Raw genomic sequence first — 24,158 nt, 5'->3', positions numbered from 1 at the left:
CTCTTAAATCCGGGGGATCCAGGCATTTTAACTACTAACGAACTACAACTATGAGGAAATTTTTATTTTGTTAACAACTACAACTGTAACTATGATATAACTGTATTGAAACTATAATTATAACTAAGCTGGTGTTTCTCTTCTAACAGGAATGAAGTTGACAGGAGATGGAGCAGTTTCTCCATCTGCATCCGTGGACAGTTGAGAGGAACTAATGAGCTGGACCGCGCAATACAGAAACGGCGCAAAAAGCCGCAAGATGGCTGCCGCGCATGCGCGGTCCGGCAAACAACAGCTAAGAGACCTCCGATCTGCGGCACCGGGATGTGACCCAACATCTACAGTGGAGCACCCACGGGGACACTACCCGAAGAAGAAGTAATTCTTCCACTGTATCCTGTGCTGATTAAGCCTTAGTTGGAATATTGTGTCCAGTTCTGGGCACCACATTTCAGGAAAGATTGGAGAAGGTCCAGAGAAATGCAATAAAAATGATTAAAGATCTAGAAAACATGTCCTATGAGGGAAGGCTGAAAGAACTGGATTTGTATAATTTGGAAAAGAGAAGACTGAAAGGGAACATAAGAACAGCTTTCAAATACCTAAAAGGATGTTACAAGGCGGAGGGACAGAAATTATTCTCCTTAACATATGATGAAAGGACAAGAAGCAATGGACTTACATTGTAGCAAAGGAGGTTTAGGCTGGAAATTAGGAAAAACTTCCTGTCAGGTGGTTAAGCACTGGAATAAATTGCCTAGGGAGGTTGTGGAATCTCTATTATTGGAGATATTTAAGAGCAGGTTAGATAAACATCTATCAGGAATGATCTACCTGGTGCTTGGTCCCGCCAGGAGTGCAGGGAACTGGACTTGATGACCTCTCGAGGTTCCCTCCAATTTTAGTATTTTATGTCTATAAGATTTGGCCACTATTTCTCTTTTAACTACACACAACACACTTCTAGAAATTTACCATAAATGCTATTGAACAGTTTGGACAGCTTTCATCTTTTCATCAGATCCCTTTCTTACACTGCAATACAAAGACCTCTTTCTGGCATACATAGCATAAGATTTACAAAATTCTGAGAAAGTCTATTCATATTACTTCCATTCTCCAGACGAGGGATGAGCAATAATTTTGGAAGGGGAGCCACTTAACATATTTTGGAAGTGGCTTTGAGCCAATCCGGAAGGGGTGGGACCTCGGGTGAAAGGGGTGGGGCTGAGAACTGCCCTGTTGGGTACAGTGACCTTATTTTTGGAACCAGCTGCAGTGAGTAAGAACAGTTTAATTTAAATTATGAAACAGATTACGCGTTTTAACTTTCTCATGTTAGTTTATCAAACTTCATTTTAAATAAAGTAAAATATTGTGTCCTCCACGAAAGGTTTCAATGTTTTCTTTATTTATGGGAGAGTGGGGAACCCTTTTTGGGTCTGGGGTCACTGACCTACAAAAAAAAATCAGTTGGGGACCACACAAGTGAAAAGCAAAAAACTCCTCCAAATGTCCCCAACACTCTCTGATGTGGCCCCAACTGAGACACCTCACTCTTCTGGTGCCCCAACCTCATGGGGTGAAGGGAAATGAGAAACTGAGGTTCAGGGCGTCCCATAGATCAGATTTACTTCTGTGGAGTTCTGGAGTTAGTGGATTTTATGGAACCTTCTTAGGTTCTGGGGTAGGGACAAAAATGAGGGGTATAGTGCATGAGACAAGGTTGCCAGCAAGTAGGATAGGGATGAGGTGCAGGATTTGGGGGAGATCTGGGTGCAGAAGCAGGCTGGGTGTCTGGCCAGGTGGAACAAGGGAGGATGCAGTATGTAGCCAGGAGAGAGGGTGCAAGAACAAGGGAGGGTGTCAGAGTAATCTGGGCATGCTGGGTCTTGGGGGGGAGGTTGGGGAAGGGAAGTGATGGGATCGGAGAGGAGAGGAGAATAGGGGGTCTGAACATGAAGGTAAACCATACCTGGCTTTGTGCTCCCTTGCAGCATGGCTGCAGTCACGAGGTCCCAGCTGCCCCAGAGGGAGTCCCCGTTGCCACGGCTATGCAGTCCTGGAGGCCGGAGACACTGCTGCCATGGCCACGAGATCCAGGGTTGGCCCTGAGGCCACAGGCTGCCCCCAGAGGCACTGCGGCCATGCAGCTTGGAGCTATCCCCAGAGGCACTGTCGCCAAAGAGTGCTCCGGAGGCACTGCGGCCCAGAGCCAGCCCCAGAGGCACCGCTACCATGGACGGCCCCGAAGACACTGCTACCGCAGCCTGGGGCCAGCCCCAGAGGCACCAGTAGCGCAGCCACTGTGGCCTGGGGCCGCCCCCAGAGGTGCCCAAGGCAGCGGTGCCTCCAGCCTCTGGGGTTAGCCCCAGACCATGTGGCTGCGGAAGCAGCCCATCCGGGGCTGGCCCTGTTAAGGAACCTCAGCCCCAGTGCTTCCTCTTCTCCAGCGACAGCGTGGGGGGTGGAGCAGCAGGGCTGAGCTCCTTCCCCCCTCGCAGGCTGGATCAAAGCCCAATGTGGGCTGGATCCAGCCTGCTGAAAGGTTTTTGCCCATGCCTGCTCTAGCTCAATACCTATTGAAGTTAATCACAAAATCTTGCTGATTTCAGTGCAAGAGTGTTGGGCAAATCAATCCCCTGAATATAGAACCACATCACTATAATGCACCATCTAATGGTAGGGGAGAATAAGCAGAGGCCAGGAAATAGGGGGATCTCTACTGACTCCCTGTGACACGGGAATCAGCAATACTGGCCATGACATAGCAGGGTTATATCCTCTCAGTTTTCATAGTTCCAGGAGATATTTGGCTTCTACTTGGAAACCCATCTGACATGGGTGGAAGAACCTTTCACCACAGACTGCAAAATCCTTTTCAGTAGTTTGTCCCAAAAGCTGTACACTATAAATTAATGACTGAACATGTTTATTCTTTGCCCAAGATATTCACCCTTCTTATGTTATACTGCCTGCCCCAGCTCTCTCAGACAGATTCCCCCCTACCCCGAACTCATAGATTCAAGCCACCATCAACCATATTAGACTAACCAAAATGCAGAATATTTACAATTACAAAGTGATGACTTGTTATCTCTTCATACTTTCCTCTACTTGTTTCTATACCCTGATATTCTTGTGGCAGCAAATCTTCATTTTTTAGATGCTTGCACGTTCAAATATTTAGTGGCAAAGGCTCAATTTTTAAAAAAATGTTGCAAGTGTTGGTTTGAGCAACAGGGTGGATCTGACAGTTGGAATACATAAGACTACGAACCAAAAGAATCAGTTTTCTTCTTTTGCTGTTCTATTTACATTTTTAAGAGTCAATTTGTATTTCAAGTATATATCTGATTATTTCTCCATTTCTTTTCATTTTTCTTCAACTATTCACGCATCCTCCTTTAAAGCCCTGTAAGTCCTCACTATTTATCAAGCTTGTTGATAAAAAAAAAACACAGTCACAGACATAGACACTATTCAACAACATTCCACTGTGCCACAAATGAGAAATGTCAGTAGAACCTACTCTATCTTTCTCCTTTCATAACTCCCATTTCATGAGCACACATGCACATAGACAGCAGGCAGACAACAATATACATAGATAACAGATGGGTCTCTTGCATTTCAGATTTACCTATAACTGTGTTCTTCCATCAGAACTTTAAGTGTGTTTTGCTTCTGGAACTATCAATAGCAATCCCACAATACAGACTGTTAAGAAAAATGTTGCTCAACATTAGAGATAGGAAGAACAGAATCCAAAAAACTTGGGTGTCTCCCTATAATGCTTTGGGGGGTTACTTGTGAACCCCTAGAAATCTTACAAACTATGCACTGAATACATACTGCTACTGGGACATGTAGTTCTTAATGGCCAGAAAAATCAAAAATACAAAATGAATACCCTAATATAGGTGTTGGAATTAGGGGTGCTTGAAATAGTTTCCATATATATAGCAGCAATGGACAACGTAGGCTAGTGAGTGGGCCATATGAGTAGTATAACTTCATCTCAGTGGGCCACAAGGTTGCTGTATCCAAGACAGCCTCCCGGGGTAGGGTAGTTCTGCTAACAGTGCCTACGTACATGGAATTCATGGGGCATGCTGATTGAACCATAGCAGCACTCTTGAATGCAGAGAGAGTCCATGGCTCTCACTGTCAAGGCTGTATACAATCAGCATTCACCTCATTTCATGTGCCCCTGCTTTACATGTGTGTCGCATTATTAAAACCAGTAGGAAAAAACTACGCAAATGGAAACCAGTGGAATCTGGCAGCCTTGCACATGGTTCAATGACTTTCAGCACTCCCACTATACACAATATTCCAGCACTGTGTATACTAACAAAAAGAAGGATATGTACATCTCACATACCAAAGACACAAACTGAGTCTGAAAGGACAGATAGACATTGTATGAATTTTCTAGAAGGATTTTAGGGTTTTTAAATGAATATAATCCATTTCTCAAGTGAAATCCATGTTTGCATTTAATTTTCTATCCAGGCTGTCCAAGTTATTCCTATTGTGGGAATATTGGCAAAATAGAAATAATTCCACAAAGATGAGTTCTGCCCTCTTATCCTATTTTTTTAAATTAAGATGCCAGTGATGACAGTTAAGAAAAAGATATAACTCGTATTTAAAGTGTCTGGTTCTTGAGCCTCAATTCTGCATCTGTTCCACATGCAGAGCTTTCACTGAGTACAGTGGCAGTCCAGGACACAGAATGACTGAAGGATCAGAGCCTGCAGTGAAAACATACAATTTGGTACACACTATTTTTGGGTGGCTAACTCCAATGTTTTTAACTCAGTCCATTTCCTTTCTCTTTGACATGCTTTTATGCAGAATATATTCTTCCTACTGATACAGGACAAATGCTTTAGAATGATTACTAAGGATTTAAGGGGGTTATTTCTTCTCTTTCATTTTGCAGTCTTACCTTGTATGCAGCTTGTCTCATAAACTGCTTTGCTGGCTGTTTCCAAATAGCAGGCACTGTAATGACCCATCTTACCTCAGAGTTTTCAAAGTCTGAGCCAGCTTGATCACTTAGCTCCTAAACCAAATGAAAACACAGAGAGAGATGTAAAATTGACACCAGCTGTTTTGCAAGTACATATGGTTTTCGGCTGGCTCCGGTGAAGGTAACTTTCACTTTTTGTAATTTTTAATGTTATGTCTACATTACAAGTCAGAATGTTTAAATCACTAGCCGATGTCAAGAATGCTCATAATACCAACTCTGGAGTTATAGCATGCCTTCTCTAGGAGGCCTACAGAAAGATTTGGTGGAGTTACTTTTTCCAACATGAAGTTCAGGTTTTGCTGAATGTAATAGCTTATTTATGTGTGTTCATGGTAAAAGTCTGATCTTTGTAGCCACTTTAAAGAATTCACACTTACACCCTGATTAATGTATAGCAAATTATTTGCTGTAGCACTGACAAACACTGCATTGTACAATCTGTGTTTATCAATGGTTGCTTTATTTATGGCTCGTCTTCAAATCAATCCATTTTTTAAAAATTGAGCCAATAAAATTCCCTCTTAATAAAAATTTTTTAAAAATTTGACTGTTGAGGACTTGAAAAAAATTGTTGTTGAACAAACATGTAGTAGCATTTTTTTCTTAAAAAAAAAAAAGCTTGTAGTCCATTTGCAGATTAGGTAATATTTGTGATATCTTTTGGAGAAGTTCCAACTGAAATGTCATTATTATATGGCCCATTTAAATCTCCATTCAAACAGGGTAAACAACAGCCTCCTTTAGAATATAAAATATTTTTCTATATGCATTTCCCCAAGGTACTGGGTTCACTTAGCTACAATACAATTCAAATCTTGTGGTAGAAAAGTAGACATCTTTTATCACAAGGCATTTTGTTTGATCTGATCATTATACACACAAAGTTATGATCCATTTATACTGCTTATTTTACATATATCTAATTATTTTATACACATAACATCACATCACAGAACTCTGCTTATTTTAAACCAGTTCAGATCCAGAGGATGCAATGGAGCAAAACTGTAAATGTGTCTGTGCAACAGTGCCCCACAACATGCCCATTTGTTGCAGAATTTCCCTGGACTGTGAAGGGTTTCCGTTCTGTAACTCACTAACACTCAAGTGTGGAGACAAAGCAAAACAAAATAGTTAGGAGTCCTAAATATGGCCTTGGAAATGTAGAGGTAGGCTGGTGTCTTCTCTCATGTCAGCCATAAAGAAGTGAGATAACCAGTCAAAGAGAATAAATAAATCCCAGTCAAAGAAAAAAGTAGGTTAGCTATCTAACAATGAAGTTGTTTAAGTGCAATGTGTCCAAATGAAGTTTTAGGGACAAATACTGCAATAGCAAACCCTATTTATATAGCATGGGTGTATGTGAATCCAGAATTCAACTCTTAAGTCATCACAATCCTGAGCTGTACCAATTCAAGCTGTGTGTATAATGTTCCCTTAGGGACAGCAAACCTGGTAATTTCTGTGAGTGTCCAGCACAGGCTGGATACTATAGAAGATACTTTCAGAGGGGCTACAAGATAAGGTACAGGTTGGCAGAGCCTGGGTGAGATGGTTTGGGTGGCTAACAGACTGGTGGTGTTAGGGACCTGACACCCAGTTAAGCACAAACAACTCTCTCTCTCCAGAGACTGGAGGGTGACAAAGTGACTCACGGTCTTGGGCAACCCAAGAGAGGATTACAGCAGCATGAACTGTTTACCTAAGAAATAGAAATGTCTTTTATAGGATAATACATGCCATATAGCTCACCATGGTCTAGGAAGCAGTTACAGAAAGTGTGAAGTATTGCAACTTTTCAGTATGTGTTAGGGGAAAATATGATTCCATGCTCTCTAATTTGTGATGCTTATGTTATGAATTTTGTTTTCTTTATTACAAAGAAACCAGGCCACTTTCATCTCTCTTATCAATAAACAGCAGCCATGTTACTTGAAAAGCCAAAATCCAAAAGGGTGGATTTTCACTTTTAAAACAGAAGTGATGCTGGGGAGGAATGACACTAGAATAAATTATAACAGATGTTGTCTATTTTGTATCTCCCTAATGCAGGTGAGATTTTTATACGCAATCATTTTGTATAAGGAACAAAAAACAACATCTGCTTTCAGTTCACAACTGGGTGAAGTCTACCCTATGTAGAGAACTGGCACAAAGTCAAGACACCATATTTACCTGCAAAACAGGACCTAACGGGAACTTGACTAGAATCTGTATTGGAGTGAATTTCACCCAACGAGTACAAAGAGGTTTAGCTATTTGACTCTAAGACTCTTACAGCTAAAAGCTAGCAAAGCTCTGAAAATTCATCTCCATTAAGGAACAAATTCTGCTCACCTGACTGACTTCTGCCTACTCCCTGCAAACTGTTGGAGATTTGTGTGACAAAAGATCAGCAGGAGTCAGCCCTGGGAGATTAGAGTACAATTTCCTAGACAGTCGAGAACCTTTAAATGAGTACAGAATATGGAATACTGTACCCCAGCAGCAGGAGAAGCATAATGAACAGACCCAGAGAAGGGTCTCAGATGTATTACTTCTAGAGACTTACATGTGCACATAGTGCCAAGCACTGAGTTTTCTGTACTCAGATTTTATATCTTATTTTGCAAAGGCAAATACTAAATACAAAGATTTTCCTTGACAAGAAATTAATAGGTATAAAATCAACATTTGATTGAGAGAACATTCAGTCTCTGCATTGTGGTAATACCAATACCTCCTCTTGCTGTCCCTGCAAGGAAGGAAATCACTTGAGGCTATGCAGGACCTTTTACAGCCCCCAACTTTCCTGGAGTTTTACAGCTGCCCCACTTTGTTTATATCAAACACTGCTGGAGGCTGAAGCTTGGCATGGTTTAAATTGATGGGACAGCGTTTGTGCTAGTTATAAATATAAAGAACTGGATAAGGAAGCATTTTTCCTACCTTTAATGCCTGTTCCTTAAAGAACTGCAGGGCGTAAGCAAATATTTCAAGTGCTTTGACTTTTTTGCCATTTGCAGCTGTCAGATCTGTTTCCATGGTGAGATTCTGAAGGAAGAAAATAAGAGGTAAATGTTAAATTCATTTCCCATTGCTTGAGGGAAGGGAATTCTTCCTTGCTGGGCCCTACCAGCTTAGGAAAAACTGACATACATTGTTTTGAGGTATTTTTTCCTGAGTTATCTTTTGGAGAGGAGCTAACAAACCACAGGGATTTTCTGAATTACGATATTTTGTTATTTGTTAAAAGAGAGTTTTTTTGTACCCAGCAGCTGTAACTACAAATAATTGTAGGCAGAGCTTGTGGATATTTAAACACCTCATTTGCATAAATTTCCCCTGCAATAACTGCAGCCATGAAATTGCATGCAAAAAAACTCAAAATCCAAGGTAAGGATGAAAAAAATCATACAGTATATTTTTAAATTCCAAAGAGCATGTCTACACCGGGAAATTATTTCAATACAACTTCCCTTATTTCAAAATAATGAGATAAGCATCCAAACTACCCAAGCCTGTTATTTAGAAATAATGGGCTGGTTATTTTGAAATAATAATTCCTGCCTGTGAAGAGGAATAAGTTTATTTCAAAATAGTTATTTCAGGAGTTATTATTTCTAAATAACTTATTTCAAAATAACCTGGTAGTGTAGATATAGCCAAAAAGAACAGACAAAACAGGATGGGCCAGGAGAGGCAACTGCCCGATGTGTAGAATGGTATTAATTAAAATGTTTGTTGTTGGCAGAGGGAAATAAAATAAAACAATGTGTATAATGTTCTAAATTTAATTTAATATACCCTTTATTCATACTTGTACAAATGTTTGTATGAGTATGAACGCTAGTGGCTCCACACCTGACTCATAATTTCTAATGAAATCTGATATGACACTTACAGAAATATGTTTAATTACAAATCAAAATAATTGAAGTAGAGCTCAGTTATTACTTACACTAGTGGTGTGTAGCTTCATCTTAAACTTTTCAAAGTATAACCAATGCTTGGATTCATTGGGATCCAGGTCATGATAGAAATCTCTGGCTGCATAACCAAAACTATGAAACTTTCTTTCTGGTGTTAAAAGGATAGTAGTTGGAGTCTTCTGATTGGATACACCAGGATCACCACCTTCCCAACGCCTATGAAAAAGGTTAACAAGCTTCAATTTAGTGATAACTGACATTCACAATGATATGCTTATTAATGCATTGTGTAAACAAGCTGTATCTGGCAGTGGATTGCACATAAGAATTTCACAAGCAGAACTGGATTTGAATCCTGTTTAGGCCAAAAGTGAATGTTTATTCACATCCAAGAAAACTTTGTTCCAGATAACTTTTAACGGCCTTCACACAGTCATGAAATTTTCAGCAGTCAACAAATTTTCAACATGAAATTTTCAATCCTATCCTTGATATGTATATAACTCCCACAATGTGAGCTACAAAAGAGTAACAAGGGGACAAAAGTAGTAAGATAATTGAAAGTCAATAAAATAATGAACAAATGAAATAGCTACTATATATTTGAGAGTTTGCCTGTGAATGAGCAAGTTTGTCTGACTGTTCATTTGTTCAAGAACTACTTTTAAACATTAAGACCCACCAAATTTTGTATACATCTTCCTCTACAAAATGAGAATAATAATAAATCCCTACCTCAAAGGGGATTATGAAGATAAATTCATTAATATTTGTGAAGCACCTGGTGAGTATTTCTGGTTTTGGATTTTACTTAGTTAAAAATTCAAAGTTCAGTCAAAAACAGTTTAAGTAGAAAATTTTCCAGCAGCCATAATCATAATGTATACAAACAAGGGGTCATTTCTGGTATTTCCTAATTTTTGAGTGCATGATTTTGTGACTATAATGTTGGGGGGACAGGGTTTCTGTGTAACTTTACAGTTATGTAAAGAAGGCCTCTCCCTTTCAGAAGAATCAGCAGTACTCTATGTCAATGCTATGCTCACGTTCCTGACTAACTTTCCCTTCTACAATCGTCTCTCTGCCTTTCTTCTTCTCATCATCATCATCAAGCACCAGACTTGACTGTCTCAGATGCACAGAATGGTCAGCTTTAGAGAGCAACAGAGAGACAGTTCCCTTGCTCTCGGTTCCTCATCCCCCTGCAACTTAGAGAAACAATTTAAGGGGAAGTCCTGTTCGGCCTAGGATGAAACATGTGTACCTGTTCTATGATGGGCAGCAGCAGAGGTGCAATCCAGCCACACACAGGGACTGTAGATGGAATCTTAGGAGAATGGAGCTAACAAATTCAAGCCGTTTCTACTGATCAACTGGAAACTGAAATTTTTCAATTTTTCTTATAACTAGCCAAATTTTGGGCAAATTTTCATGGGGGCAGAAAAAGGCCCATCCCTGATAACACAGTCTCTCCCGCTTTGAATTTTTAAGTCCCTGCTCCAAAGCATGTGTAGAGGCCTGGACGGATAGAAAATCTATATCTGCATATTATCCAAAAAATGATCTGTAAATGTGAATACCTACAAATATAAAGTAGATGTCTGTGGATCTGCAGGGCTCTGAGCATGGGGACACTAGAGATTTCAACCAAAAGGTTGTAAAAAAATGTTAACAGAGCAAAACAACGTATTACCCCTTAATCTTATCCTCAGACAGATGAGCTACTTTTGCTGAACTGGGCTAAAATCCAGCTTAAGGCAAACACAATATGGAAAACTTCAGCCTGAACAGTTAGCATTTGGCAAAGTTATAAGCAACTGAGAACAGGACCATATAATAGGAGTTTTGGACAATGTTAACTACAGGCTGAGCTATTTCCTCAGCATATAACATTGGATATTTAATTTATCATGCTTTGTTTTACCTATTATATACTATATATGAGTTGCAATACTGATCCTAGGAAAATGAATAAATATAAAACAAATTATAATATTTTCCCAGGTAAGACTTTTTAAAAAATGGATCAATGACAATTCAGTTCTTATTGACGTATCACTCCATGAGCAGTTTAGGGAAAGAGAGCGTGGAGTCACTCTTCTTCACTTCACCTGTGCCCTGCCAAGTCGAGAAATACTGCAGTACATAAACACACTGCAAAGTTCAAGGGACGCTCCCACTAGTCTGAAAGAACAGTTATGATGGGCAATGGAATGTTTTCAATGTCCCTCAATTAGGAGAGACTTTGCTCAAAACATTTGATTTGCCACTCAGCTAACTGGCCCCGGCAATAGAAAATGTCAAGTATCAAATTGATCTGTTCTGATTTTTAATTTTATCGTTTGTAACTTGCCACTTGGGGCTTTTCTGATTAATTTAAAAATCTTGGATTAGATATTAAAGGACTCCAATGTCTGAAAGAACTGAAGAGATAAGGAACCAATATAGGGATGCAGACCAAATGAAACATTGTTCAATCAAAATGTTGAAGTCCCACATACTGGACATAAGTGCAGAGATTTCCAAATCACCTAAGTGATTTACATGCCCAATTCTTAATTGTTTCTAATGGAAATCTGGTCTCCAAATCCCTTACACAGATTTTAAAATCTCAATTTGTATCTCTGTGCAGACATAAAATGCAACAGAAAGTATGACTTTAGTTTTAATAATAATATAGACCAAAGACTCATATGGCATCTGTTCTCTTCTAGGGTAGGGAAGCTATGGTCCTGTGGACTTAATTAAGTAACCTACTCATGTTCTACTCATGATTCTGCCACTAGCTCACTAAGTGTGTGTCTAGACTACAGAGTTTTGTCGACAAAAGTGGACTTTTGTCGACAAAACTATACCTGCGTCCACACTGCCTTTGAGTTATGTCGACATAACGTCGACAAAACTCAGCAGTTTTGTCGATGTATGTAAACCTCATTCTACGAGGAATAACTCATTTGTCGATGTAGTTCTGTCGACAAAACAGCAGTGTGGACGCAGGGGAAAAGTTATGTCGACATAAAAGGCCTCCAGGGAGAACCCCTGGTGGACACTCCTGCCACAGCTTGCAACTCTATTGTTCCTGGCCGTAGCCATCTTTAAAAGGCACAGGCACCCAGGAGCAGCACTCTGGCAGCAAGCGAGCTCCAGAGCAGACCAGGGCTGTACTGTTCAGTTCAGGTCGAGCTATGTCGCAGGGACAAGCCCCCCAAGACCCCTCTGGCCCTTCCAGGGAATCATCCCCCCGGGAACCCCAGGGCACCAAGCGCCAGGCACCCTACTGGTCAGGGCCAGAGATAAAAGCCCTCCTGGGCCTCTGGGCTGAGGAGGACTCCCTACAGGCCATGCACTCCATGAAGAGGCGGAATGCAGACATCTATGCCCGAATGGCAGAAGAGCTGGCCAAACAAGGCCACCATCACCGCACACTGGAGCAGGTCAGAGCCAAAGTAAAGGAGCTGAGGCAGGGGTATGTCTGGGCCCGTGAGCAGAGCTCCTGCTCCGGGGAAAGGCCGCACTCCTTTGAGCACTATGAGGACCTGGACAGAATCCTGGGGGCAAGAGATCCTCTGCCTCCTGAGAGGCTCGTGGAGTCTGGCCTGGAGACCCCGGTTCTACCGCGGCTGGAACACCTGCTGGAGGACCAGGAGGAAGAAGAAGAGGAGGAGGATGGTACCCAGGAACCAGGCACCCAGACACAGGAGGCCTCCCAGACCACCTCGGACCCCGGGGAGGGAACATCAGGTGAGTGCTGTAAGGGTCCAAAATAAACACGCAGGGCAGGGCAGGGCAGGGCAGGCGGGAGCAAAGGGGACGGTGCAGTGCTGTGACATGTCATGCTGAGCAAGGCCCGGGGGGAGAGAGGGGGCACACCCATGGCTGCCCTCAGGGAGGACCGTGCTATCCCCCTGCACCCACATGGCTGCTAGGCACCGCCTGTTCCTGCAGGCAGGGATGCCACATGCAGGCATGGGCTGGAGACGCTGGGACAGCCTCACAGCTGCAGGCCTCTCAGCACTCAGTGGGAACCCTGACCGTGGCCCGACACTCATCCGTGCTCCTCAGCCATGGGGGATGCGTGAGGGTGGGGGGGTACGATGGTGGTCTGCACACCGCCTGGGCCTGGCCGCACCATGCCTTACTGAGACACACATGAGCAGCCTCTGACCCTAGCATAGGCACTGCCTGCTGAGAAGAAGGAGGGCATGCCCTCTCAGGGAAAGGGTGAGCATGCATGACTGACGACTTTTCCCTCTTGTCCTCCACAGCCGGAGCAGCTGACCAGGAGGGGGATGCCCCACCTGCCCGACCACCCAGGCGGCTGCAGGGCACCCATAGGCACTGGCGCAGCTACTTAGAGCTGGTGCGCCAGCACGTTGGAGGCCTTCAAGAGATGAAGGACTCCATGGAAAGAGGGCTGGAGGCAGACGCCGAGTAGCGCCGCCAGTTGCTGTGCAAATTTACCCAGCAGCGCAGGGACATCTGCGCAGTGATCCGGGAGGCCATGGCCTTCCCCGGTCCTTTGCCTGCTCTTGCCCCTCCTCCTCAGCCTGCCCCCTCCTCTGCCCTGCCATCCCAGCCCCAGCCCCAGCCCCATCTCCTGCTCAGCCCCCTTCTGTGGCATCCCGCACGCGCAGCCGGGCGCGGCAAGGCCGCCAGAGCCAAAGCAGCAGGAGTTCGGCCTCGAGGCAGCCCCCTCAGCCCTGAGCCTCTCTCCCCCCTTCCAAGTTCACATTCCCCCTTCCCACCAGTGACACAAACTGAGGGATGCATTTTTTTTAAGCACTTTATTTTCTAAAACAAAGATGTTTATTTTTATTTTTTCTCTGAATCCAAGAGTTATTTATTTTCATTTGTTTAAAAAAAACAGTTAAATAAAGTATACTCTGTTGTTCACCATCGCCTGTCTCCATTCTCAGTGAGTGGGGACTGAGTAGAATGGGTGAAGGTGGGGCAGGGAGGGGTTGCAGGGAGGAAGGCCCCAGGGGTATGGGGCAATCCCACATGTGGAAGGCCCTGGGGACAATCAGGGGCCTCCCTGTGAGAACTGCTCCCTCAGGGCTTCCCGAATGTGTAGGCCCAGCTGGTGGGCTTGCCGGGTGGCAGCTGTCCGGGGCTGCCCAAACTACCTTCCCTCCATCTCCGTCTGTGTCCTCTACGCTGGGAGGAAGGCCTCCCCTTTTCTCTCTAGGAGGTTGTGCAGCACACAGCATGCTGCAACCACATCAGGGATGTTGTGTTCCCCCATGTCCAGCTGCGTCAGCAGGCACCTAAACCTGCCCTTCAAACGGCCGAAGGCGCACTCCACCTGCAAGCGAGCCAGTGTAGGGCTTCATGAGCTAGGGCATGAGAGGGTAGGCCGCATCGGCCACAATGCACGTAGGCATCTGCACATCCCCGACTGCCAGGTTCCTCTCGGGGAAGAATGCCCCAGTCTGCAGCCTGCGGTACAGGTATGAGTTCCTGAACACACGGGCATCGTGTGCCCGGCCTGACCACCCGACGCAAACATCCGTGAACTGTCCCCTGTGGTCGACCAGAGCCTGCAGCACCATAGAGAAGTAGCCCTTCCTATTGATATACTGTGCCGCTCGATGGGGCGGGGCATGGATGGGGTCCCATCCAGTGCTCCACCGCAGTTTGGGAACCCAAGCCCTGCAAATCCGGCCAGGATGGTCTGCAGGTCTCCGAGGCGAACGGTCCTGTGGAGCAGCTCCGCATTGATGGCCGTCACCACCTGCAGAATGGGACAAATAGAAACACACAGCACAGGACTTTAGAGGGATTGGCTCACCTGATGAGAAGTGCTCCCCCCTTTGTCTCCCAGACAATCCCTTCCCTGACTCAGCACCATGGCAGGGTGAGGCTGAGAGGGCTTCTACCTCTGCCACCCTATCCCCAATTCCCTGTGCCTGGTCCTGACTGCCCCTCTGGACTGTCCCCCGAGAGTGACTTACCTCCATCAAGACGGCCCCGACGGTAGACTTCCCCACACCAAACTGATGCCCCACAGAGCGGTAGCTGTCGGGGGTGGCCAGCTTCCAGAGCGCAATGGCGATGCGCTTCTCCACAGGGATGGCAGGCTGCAAGTGGGTGTCCTGGTGTTGCAGGGCAGGGGTGAGCCAGGTACAGAGCTCCCGGAAGGTGGCCTTCCTCATCCGGAAGTTTCTCAGCCACTGATCGTCGTCCCACTGCTGCAGCACTAGCCGGTCCCACCAGTCCGAACTGGTGTCCAGCCTCCAAACCCGCCTCTCCAGGAAAAAGTTGGGGAGCAAGGGCAGCAGGGCTGCAGCTGGATGCTGAGCGAGGGGCTCAAAGCTGGGCTCAGGATCCAGCTCTGCTGCCAAGGTCAGCATGCTCTCCTGAGCATGAAGCAGAGCTTCCAGCAGCACGGTGTGGGGCCATCGCCTGCCCAGAGGCAGCTCAGGCTCCATGGCAAAAAAAGCCAAAATAACACACAAACAAAAGAACAATACAAACAAACAAACCAAAAACCAAAAAAGTCAAAACCCAAGCAAACACACAAACAAACAGACAAACCAGATAATACACAGCTGTGGTGTCCGACAAAGCAAGGCAACCAGAGCCAGGAAAACTGCAGCAGCTTTGCTTTCCCTGTAAACGTTGGCAAGCTAGAAGCAGGAGCAGAGGAACGGCTATCCAGGAGTATCCCTTTAAGCACGCTTCTCTGCAGAGAGCATGCAGCAGTGCCAGGGCTTTATGGCTGCCCCTGTGACCTTTCAGAAGCACTTCCAGGTGCCTTCTTCTGTTGCTAGAGCGTCCTGCAGTCTGGACGCTCTTATGTCGACAAAGCTGATCGCTTTGTCGACAAAGCGATGTAGTCTGGACGCTCTATGTCGACATAAGTTTTGTCGACAGAATCTGTCGACAAAACTTATGTCGACAAAACTCTGTAGTCTAGACACACCCTACGGGAAATTCTGGCTCTGTTGAAGCCTGTAATTGGAGCTTGCCATTAACTTCAATGGCATCAGGATTTCAGTCCCTTTAGGCACATCACTTATCGTCTTTGCACCTAAATTAGCCCATCTGCAATGTGACAGTAATAATACTTACTTTTCTTTATCATACAGTTTGCGATGCCTATGAAAAGAACAATATAAATGCAAAGTAATAGCATTCTACCCGCATGTATGGAATCAGGGGAGCTGGAGAGAGCTAGGGATTTGTCCCTGCAGACTCACTGAAGGATCTTAGCTTTAAGACATAACATGCCAGATCATCAGCCGTCTAAACTGGTGCAGCTCCTCTGACTATCGTAGTCAGTTTTCAGAAGCATGGGATCTGGCCCTATGTTACAAGGAACAATGAGAGAGAAAGAAAGTGTTGATAGGAAGAGGGAGCACAAGGGCTCCTGTAAAGATCACATGATTGCTTTTTCTCTACACACACTTCTGGCTGACAAAGATGCAGTTAAGGGAGTGATCCTAGTGGGATAAGGGAGGTGGATCTAAAGCAGCAAATTAAGCCAAGAAACAAGACATAGCAGAATTGGTAGGGTCTTGAGAAGGAGTTGGAGTCTCTAAGACAGCAGTGGAGAGATGAGGGAGAAAGCGAGCACTACCAATCACAGTCCACAAGGAAGGAGAAGGGGGAAACTAGAGACAGAAGTACAGCGGCAACACTGAAGCAAGAGGACAGTCTTTTCTCCCCCATGTGTGGAATGCCCACGGACATAAATGGGACTAGTTCTATTTGTGGACCCAGAGGAGATCATGCACTTAGCATTTCTTTTAAAATTGCATCCAGTTTTTATGAATTTATGTCTCTTCCCCCCCCCCCCACTAAAATACTTAAGACAAATTCAAGTATTTGCTATTTAAAAAACAGCTTAAATACTGAGAGCTTTGAGTAAATCACTATCCAATGACAGAACTTCTTCAGAGCATGCAGGGTATTTCTTCCTAACTCATGACATGAATAACAAATATCCTGATAGAAACATGGAGGAGTTTATGGGACTTTATCGGCATGAAGTATCAGGCCCATATGCAGGGTATTTGTGTGAAGAGTGCAAAAGCACCCCCATTATCCCCCAAGTAAACATGCTCTAGCCGGCTGGGGAAGACAGCGTGCTGCCAGAGCCTCTTTCCCCCATGCTCTGACCAGCTGGGAAAAGGCTGGGGCTGATTTCCCCACTTACTTGGGGGACCAACGAGGGGTGCATTCACACCCTTGTGGTCCACATTTACAAAAAAAAGCACACACACACACCCCACACACAGAAATTCCTGTGCACGGGACTGAATATTGTAAATGGTGTAACCAAAACTAAAACTATGCAATCAAAATTAATTAGACACTGATCTAGCAAAGCACTTTAAGCACATGCTCAATTCAAAACACTGAGATCAATGGGACTGCTTACATACTTAAAATTAACCACAGGCTTAAAGTGTTTTTCTGGATCAATGCCTAAAAGTCTTCCTTTGTTTGCAAGTACTAAGACTCACAACAAATAACAACCGGAGTCAAAACGATCATTTTGGTTTGCCTACCAAATATATTTTCCTCGCATATAGCATGCTAATATGCTTCTGAGACTCAATAGTCTACTAATCTATATCACTGAAATTGTGAGATCTGCTTTTATACAGATGGAGGGATTTTTAGCTGAAAGTCAAAATGACGCTACTATGAGACATTTTACAGAGAAGCAGCTTTGTTACAATGTGGCCAAAAATCCAAGTGCCTGGAAAAGATCAATGTTAGTCAGGCACAGAACCAAGATTTGTTAGCAAGGAAAGAGGACAATGTAGCACTGGGGTGTGTTACATTTTAATGTAAGCATGCTCAAAAATGGTTCAGCTGGAAGTGACATTTCCTGTGCGCAAATATTTGTAAATTATCCTACATGTAACCATAATTGTGTAAATATTTTGAGCTTCTAATACCCTTAGAACTACTGGTTGTCAAACTTCTTAAAATTTTAAAATTACATTTATTCTTTGAATTTAATAATTGCATAAACATGTTATAGCTGGAATAGGATCCACTTCCACATGAAACACTTCCTCCAGTGTTCTCTGTGGTAATTAATAGACAATGAAAGTAAAAATTTATTAATGTGTGTTACTGCCAAAACCATATTCCATGAACTTTGTGTATACAGCTTCATGACACAGAGTCAGTAATTTTGTAAATGTTCTTGTTACTAAAATGGTTGTTATGCCACATTGGAAATTTGAGAACCACATTCATTTTCCTTCAAATGTCCTTCCAATTTGGTATATTTTTAAATTTTCTCTTTCTAGCTTGAAAGAAATAAACCTTCGTCTTTTATTTCTTGGTTTGCACTAGGATCTAACATAATGTCTACACAGGTTCAAGTCATCATAACACCATGTTGTTCCCTTTATTGGCATTGGCTTTGCCTAGGTTCTATGTGAAATAATTCTCAACAAGTGAGTGGTAAAGTGATAATTAGGATTTGGAGACTATTTTCCATCAATTATACAGCAACTAATTTTTATTTACCTAATCCTGCAATAATATTGGCACTGGCAGACTTATGCAGCTGCATGGAGTCCTATGCGTTTAACTGATTTCTGCACAAGTAGAGGGTGTGGATCCAATTGCAAATTGAGGATTTAAGATACTACAGCCTAAAAGCTTGGATGGCATCACTATCTACAATTAGTTACAGACTTTGTTAAAGATGTTAAGGCTTTGTAAGAATGGCACTATAGTTTGGGATCACAGAAACACAGAGATGCCATTCCTTCTTCATCCTCAATATTTCATTCGGGTACCTTATTTTAACAATTAAAATCAAGAATTTTATTTTTCATTTTAAAACTCATTTGTCAAAATTGGATATGCAAACTTACTCCTGAATATGGATTCAGTTCTGCTTTCTATACCTAACTATCGATGATAAGTGCTGGTCAGCAGTTAATTAACCCAGCAACCTCAAGAAACGTCAATGGCTCTGAGCTGATAAGCGCCAGAGGAGGGTAGTGGAACCCTTGATGGAAATAAAGCCATGAACAGGCAGATAAGCAAATTCACACAGTGTTGATGCGAATGACATCAACACAGGTCAGATTAGGCCATTCAGATCTGGCTGATAACCAATCGAAGAGTGAAGCCCCAAAAGGCACACAGATGGAAGATCTCTGCACTGATGACTCCTGCAGCATAGCTGGTTCCAAATGTATTGACTCCCCTCCTTCCTTTGGTCTGAACCAGTGAAGTCAAGGGAAGGGGAGGGGGGGCTCTGACAGGTGAACAAAGCAATGCCTCCATACCAACTGCCCAGGCTATTGCAGCCACATCACATGGAGAGGATATTCCATGTTATAAGCTCTCACTTGAGTGGCATAGAGGATGACGCCACAAGTCACCTTCAATGATGGGAGGAATCACTATGTTCTACTGGCCATCCACCAACCAACACAAAGCTGGGCAGCGTTCGGATAGTCAGGAGCTGATCTGTCATGGTCTGTCCACCTCATGGGGTGTGTGGAAGTTGAAAGGCAGACAGAAACCTTGCACCTGGCACAAATAAAAACCCAAGGACTTTCAAATTGGGAAGATGGAATGTCAGGACCATGTGACTGATAGTGACCTATAATACACAAGCAGCATATGACAGTCAGCTTTGATAGACCATGAGATGTACAAACTCAATGTAGACACTGCAGTACTTCAGAAAATAAGACTTGCAGATTCTGGTTCTTTCCAAGAGGGCAATGAGACCTTCTGGTGGCAGGGTAAAAGCGAAGAAAACTATGCACAGTGTGGGTTTTGCTGTGAGAAACAAGTGGATAAAGCTCCTAGCAACACCCATGAGAATTCAGAGTGTACCATGCAATCATAGAACTGGAAGGAACCTTAATAGGTTATCAAGTCCAGTCTCCTGCACCCATTGCAGGACCAAGCACCATCTAGACCATGCCACACAGGATTTTGTCTAATCCGCAGTTAAAAATCTCCAATGCTGGCGATTCTACAAGTTCCCTAAGCAATTTATTCTGGTGCTTAACTGCTGCGAGAGTTAGGAAAATTTTTCCTTATGTCCTACCACCCTTTCTATAATTTAAGCCCAATGCTTCTTGTCCTATTATCAGAGGTTCAGAAGAATATTTTTTCTCCCTCCTCCTTGTAACAACATTTTACCTATTGGAAAAGTATTATCATGACCCCTCTAAGTCTTCAATTTTCCAGACTAAACAAACCCTATTCTTTCGATCTTCTCTTATAGGTCATGTTTTATAGATCACTAATAATTTTTGTTGCTCTTCTCTGCACTTTTCCCAATTTGTCCACATCTTTCCTGAAACGTGGTGCCTAGAATTGGACACAATACTCCAGCTGAAGCCTAATCAGTGAAGAGTAGAGTGGAGGAATTACTTCTCATGTTGTGCTCATTGCTCCTGATAATGGATCCCAGAATGCTGTTTGCTTTTATCTGCAACAGTGTTATACTGCTGACTCATATTTAACTTTTGGTTCCCTTTCTTACTCCTTTGTGGTTGAATGCTATTCAAAGCAATACACACAAGAAACAAATATCACCAGCAAATCACTTGACCAAATACCAACTCTACAGATCATGCCAGAGCTAGATGTGGAGCCCATTGTCAAAGAAATAAGCAAGGTAATTAATCTGCTATCAAGGTGGAAGGCTCCTGGAAAAAGATGGCATGCTACCGGAAATCCTCAAGTACAGGAAACATGGCTCATTACCATATATTCATCAGCTGCTACTTAAATACTGGAAAAAGGGTAAGGTACCACAACAGATATGTGATGCAAACTTCATCAGACACACTAAGTTGACTTTTCCTGCTACACTTAGTACTGAAATATCTCTGCAGTTATTGCAGGCATGGATTTCACGTGAGATATCTCAGTACTAAGTGTAGCAGAAAAGTCATCTCAGTGTGTCTACGACAGCTGGAGAATCATGTCTACCCTGAATCACAGTCCCAATTCAGGGCTGGAAGATCAATTATAGACATATTTTCTCTGTCAACTCCAAGAAAAGTGAAAAGAGCAAAACCAACCATTGTACATTGCCTTTGTGGATCTAACCAAAGCATTTGATGCAGTCAGCAGAGCACATTTGTTTGTAATACTAGAAAACATAGGATGCCTACTAATCCTGTAAAGTCTTATATATTCGTTCCACAACAACATGGAAGTAACTATCCAGTTTGATGGCTTCCCTTCAGACATCTTTAAGGACATGTTCTTCCCCCTATGCTCTTTGGAATCTTCTTTTCAGTACTCTTGAATGGTGGATTTAAAATCCTTCAATTACCTTAAGTGCAAACCATCCAGAAGTAGTCCAACAATTCATCTATTTTTAGGTTCTTCAGTGACCACTGTCACTGGATGAAGAACTAAATGTTCGCATTGGAAAGAATGCTTTAGCAGACTAACTAAAGAACATGGAACAACTCAAAGAAAAAAAATAAAGCTTTTCCCAAATAACTCATTCTCAGTGTTCTTTTCCTTTTATATATCTATCACAGTAGTCTTCAAATTTGTGATCATATTATTAGATGTATATGTATTAAATTTGTTGGGGGGAAAGTGGTATTGCATTATATTATTTGAAAAATTATATGTAATCACATAACTAATGGCTATCTTGTATTACATACATTCATAAAAGTGAGAGTTACACTTGTGCAATAGGTCTCAATTTCACATTTTCTGACTTTTGAACGCTTAACAACTTTAACATTAACCAGAGCTTTATAGCCAAAAAGTTTTTAAAAAAGGTAACAAATTTAAATAGACAAATCTGGCCAAAAGTGACTTAGGAGCCTGGAAATAGGACCATGGAAATTTTACCCCAAGTTTCTAAGTAATAAGATGTGGAAATATCTCAGCTTGTATCTGCCAAGTTCTGTATGATAACAGGCAAAAGGTCAGGGGGCCACCCCATGTGCAGTGATTTCTTTATTAGGCACTTTAAGAAATGTCATTATTATTGTTATAAATATGCATTGTTCATTATGTTAATGTGGATAAGAAAGTCAAGACCTCCACAGTTATAACTGCTCCCTGAATGCTTCTGAATACTTAGCAGATTCTTCCTTTAATTCCCATCATTTTATAAAACTGAGCAATAAGACACACAGCACATATTTATGTTTATTATTAAAGCAACTAAAATAAGATAGGGACAGAAGAGGCCATGAAGGGATGGTTTTGCAGTGTTGGCTGTATACAAATCCAGCCATTCCAAACCTATGCTGACCTCAGATGTAGCAATTGCAGACAATATGCATTGTCATCATCAAGTGCTCAGTGCTGCAATGCAGCCCTTACCTCATTACATGAATACATTCTGGCTCCTTGGTGAAGCTGTAGGCGTAACCACTGGATGTTGTGCCAAAATCAATAGCCACAACAACAAGAAACGACTGCTCTATAGTGTCATTTGCATCAGGGTCCTTCTGTTAAAATAACAGAAACAGAACAGATTTTGCGTCACTGTTTAGAAAAAGAATTGTAATCTATCCTACCTCTCAGTGGCTCTGAACTGCAGCAAAGAAAGCATTCCTCTGACTCCTGCAGAGAAATGTGGTCCTTGAGAATCATGTCATTAGGCTATATCCATTAATGGGCATGGAAATGCAACAGACAACCAAGTTAACAATTAATTTTGGTACCTTTAACACAAATCTAAATGAATCAAAATTCCTTTTGTTTTACTTCCAGTAATAGCTGAGACCTATAAGGTTAGCTACTAAATTAGAATTGCATTAATTGAAAAACATATTATACCTGTGTGTATCTAATATGGAATACATGACAGTGATATGATATATGGAAGTTTATAAAAGTTATATCAGCATGGGAGGTAGTCAGACTGCTTAGAATTGGTGAAGCTAAGTTGAAGTATGCAGATTACTCCAATAACTGCCAATAAAGCTTTATATCACACAACAGCACTGCATATGCAGTATCTTTTACGGAAAACCTATTCTGGAAACATTCTACAGATTGTCCTGGGACTAATTCTGGTATCCTGCTGCCTATCCCCCTTCCTGTAAATTTGTGGACCATAGTTACAATCAGTTTAATTTGACAGGACCCAGAGAAAGAAAAATTTTAATGAATAGAATACATCTCTAAAAACATCTTTAACCAGCATTTCTATCCACAGAAGCATATGCTGAAGATCCAACAGGAAAACCATGATTTTCTCCATTACTCAGGCACACGCTCCCCCATTTCTAGCTATGTGCACGTATGAAATAACTGTCCTTTAACTAAATACTGTTTGTTCTGAGTCCTGTGCCACTATCATTTGTAGGAAACAGGAAGGAATATTTTGTGGCGGTTCAATTTTTTTTTAAGACAAAGACAATTATTTGAAGCTGCTCAGGAAGCTGGACTAATGGAATAAATCCTGGCAGAGATAGATTAGTGAAAAGAGTGTAAGTGATGCATGATAAAATTGTACTTTTTTCATGTTTCTATCATTTATCACATAGCCCATTTTTGGATTTTGCCACCATGGACATGGAAAAAACTGTATTGTATGCAAAACTTAATTCAACCTGAACTATGCAATTGCAACCAATGCCTCCAGAATTAGAGATGTAAAATTTAAATTACCTATCTATAGTCAATGCAATTTGCATTGACTATTCGATTACTCGATAAGGGCACCTCCGCCTTTGAAGTGTAGCCCCAGGGCTGTTGCTACACTTCAAAGGTGAAAGAGCTGCACGGAGCATGGGGCCAGTCAGGGACTGCTTGAGTACCCTACTGGCCCCGTGCTCTCTGTGGCGTTTCAAAGTGACAGTGCCACATGGATTCCGGGGTCAGCTGGGAAGCTCCACACAGCGCTGCCTCTGTGAAACATCATGTTCAGCCCAGGCCAGCTGGGGACTCCCAGCTGGCTTCGGGCTGCACATGGCATTTCAAAGTGGCTGCACTGGGTGGAACCCAAGATCTGGCCCCAGGCTCAATATGGCACTCATGCTTTGAAGCACCCCCTCCTCTTTCCCCACCCCTTACTGCCTCTTTATAATAGAGGCAGCAAGGTGGGGAGAAGCGACTAGTTCACATACCTATCCAGAATACATAACACATCTTGCATTTTTAATGCCTTTATCTGAGAGATGTCAAAACACTTTTTGACACAGCCTATGTTTTTATTACATCTTAAAGGGACATTAACACTTATCTTGTTCAGTTTGAAAAACCTGGAAGGT

General features: G+C 42.8%; 2 protein-coding genes across 7 annotated transcripts in view; both read right to left on the bottom strand.

The window, feature by feature from the left end:
- The window catches only part of HSPA12A (heat shock protein family A (Hsp70) member 12A), a 226,664-nt gene that overhangs the window by 59,014 nt on the left and 143,492 nt on the right, over positions 1 to 24,158 (bottom strand). For 3 of the 6 annotated variants that reach the window (XM_075935387.1, XM_075935391.1, XM_075935389.1), the window contains 4 exons: positions 22,261 to 22,385; positions 8,985 to 9,171; positions 7,973 to 8,077; positions 4,958 to 5,074 (listed from right to left, as the gene is read on the bottom strand). In XM_075935387.1, the coding sequence (XP_075791502.1) occupies positions 4,958 to 5,074; positions 7,973 to 8,077; positions 8,985 to 9,171; positions 22,261 to 22,385 (534 nt within the window). Of the gene's footprint in view, positions 1 to 4,957; positions 5,075 to 7,972; positions 8,078 to 8,984; positions 9,172 to 22,260; positions 22,389 to 24,158 lie in introns of all 6 variants that reach the window. The other 3 variants (XM_075935386.1, XM_075935390.1, XM_075935388.1) reach the window with 1 other exon arrangement.
- On the bottom strand, positions 13,485 to 22,237 carry LOC142830452 (uncharacterized). The gene is made up of 2 exons (XM_075935398.1): positions 14,910 to 22,237; positions 13,485 to 14,689 (listed from the first exon to the last, which is right to left on the bottom strand). The coding sequence occupies exons 1-2, from the start codon at positions 15,384 to 15,386 to the stop codon at positions 14,285 to 14,287; spliced, it is 882 nt and encodes a 293-aa protein (XP_075791513.1). The 5' UTR covers positions 15,387 to 22,237; the 3' UTR covers positions 13,485 to 14,284.

The sequence above is a fragment of the Pelodiscus sinensis genome, chromosome 8 (assembly GCF_049634645.1).
Source record: "Pelodiscus sinensis isolate JC-2024 chromosome 8, ASM4963464v1, whole genome shotgun sequence".
In the NCBI taxonomy this organism is placed as follows: domain Eukaryota; kingdom Metazoa; phylum Chordata; order Testudines; family Trionychidae; genus Pelodiscus; species Pelodiscus sinensis.
Note: the sequence above shows the minus strand (reverse complement) of the source record. Positions and strands in the feature narration are given on the sequence as shown.

Coding starts and splice junctions, on each gene's coding strand:
- LOC142830452 (XM_075935398.1), bottom strand. CDS start 15,386: ATGGAGCCTGAGCTGCCTCTGGGCAGGCGATGGCCCCACACCGTGCTG. Junction 14,690..14,909: donor TCGGGGCCGTCTTGATGGAG/GTAAGTCACTCT, acceptor CCCATTCTGCAG/GTGGTGACGGCCATCAATGC.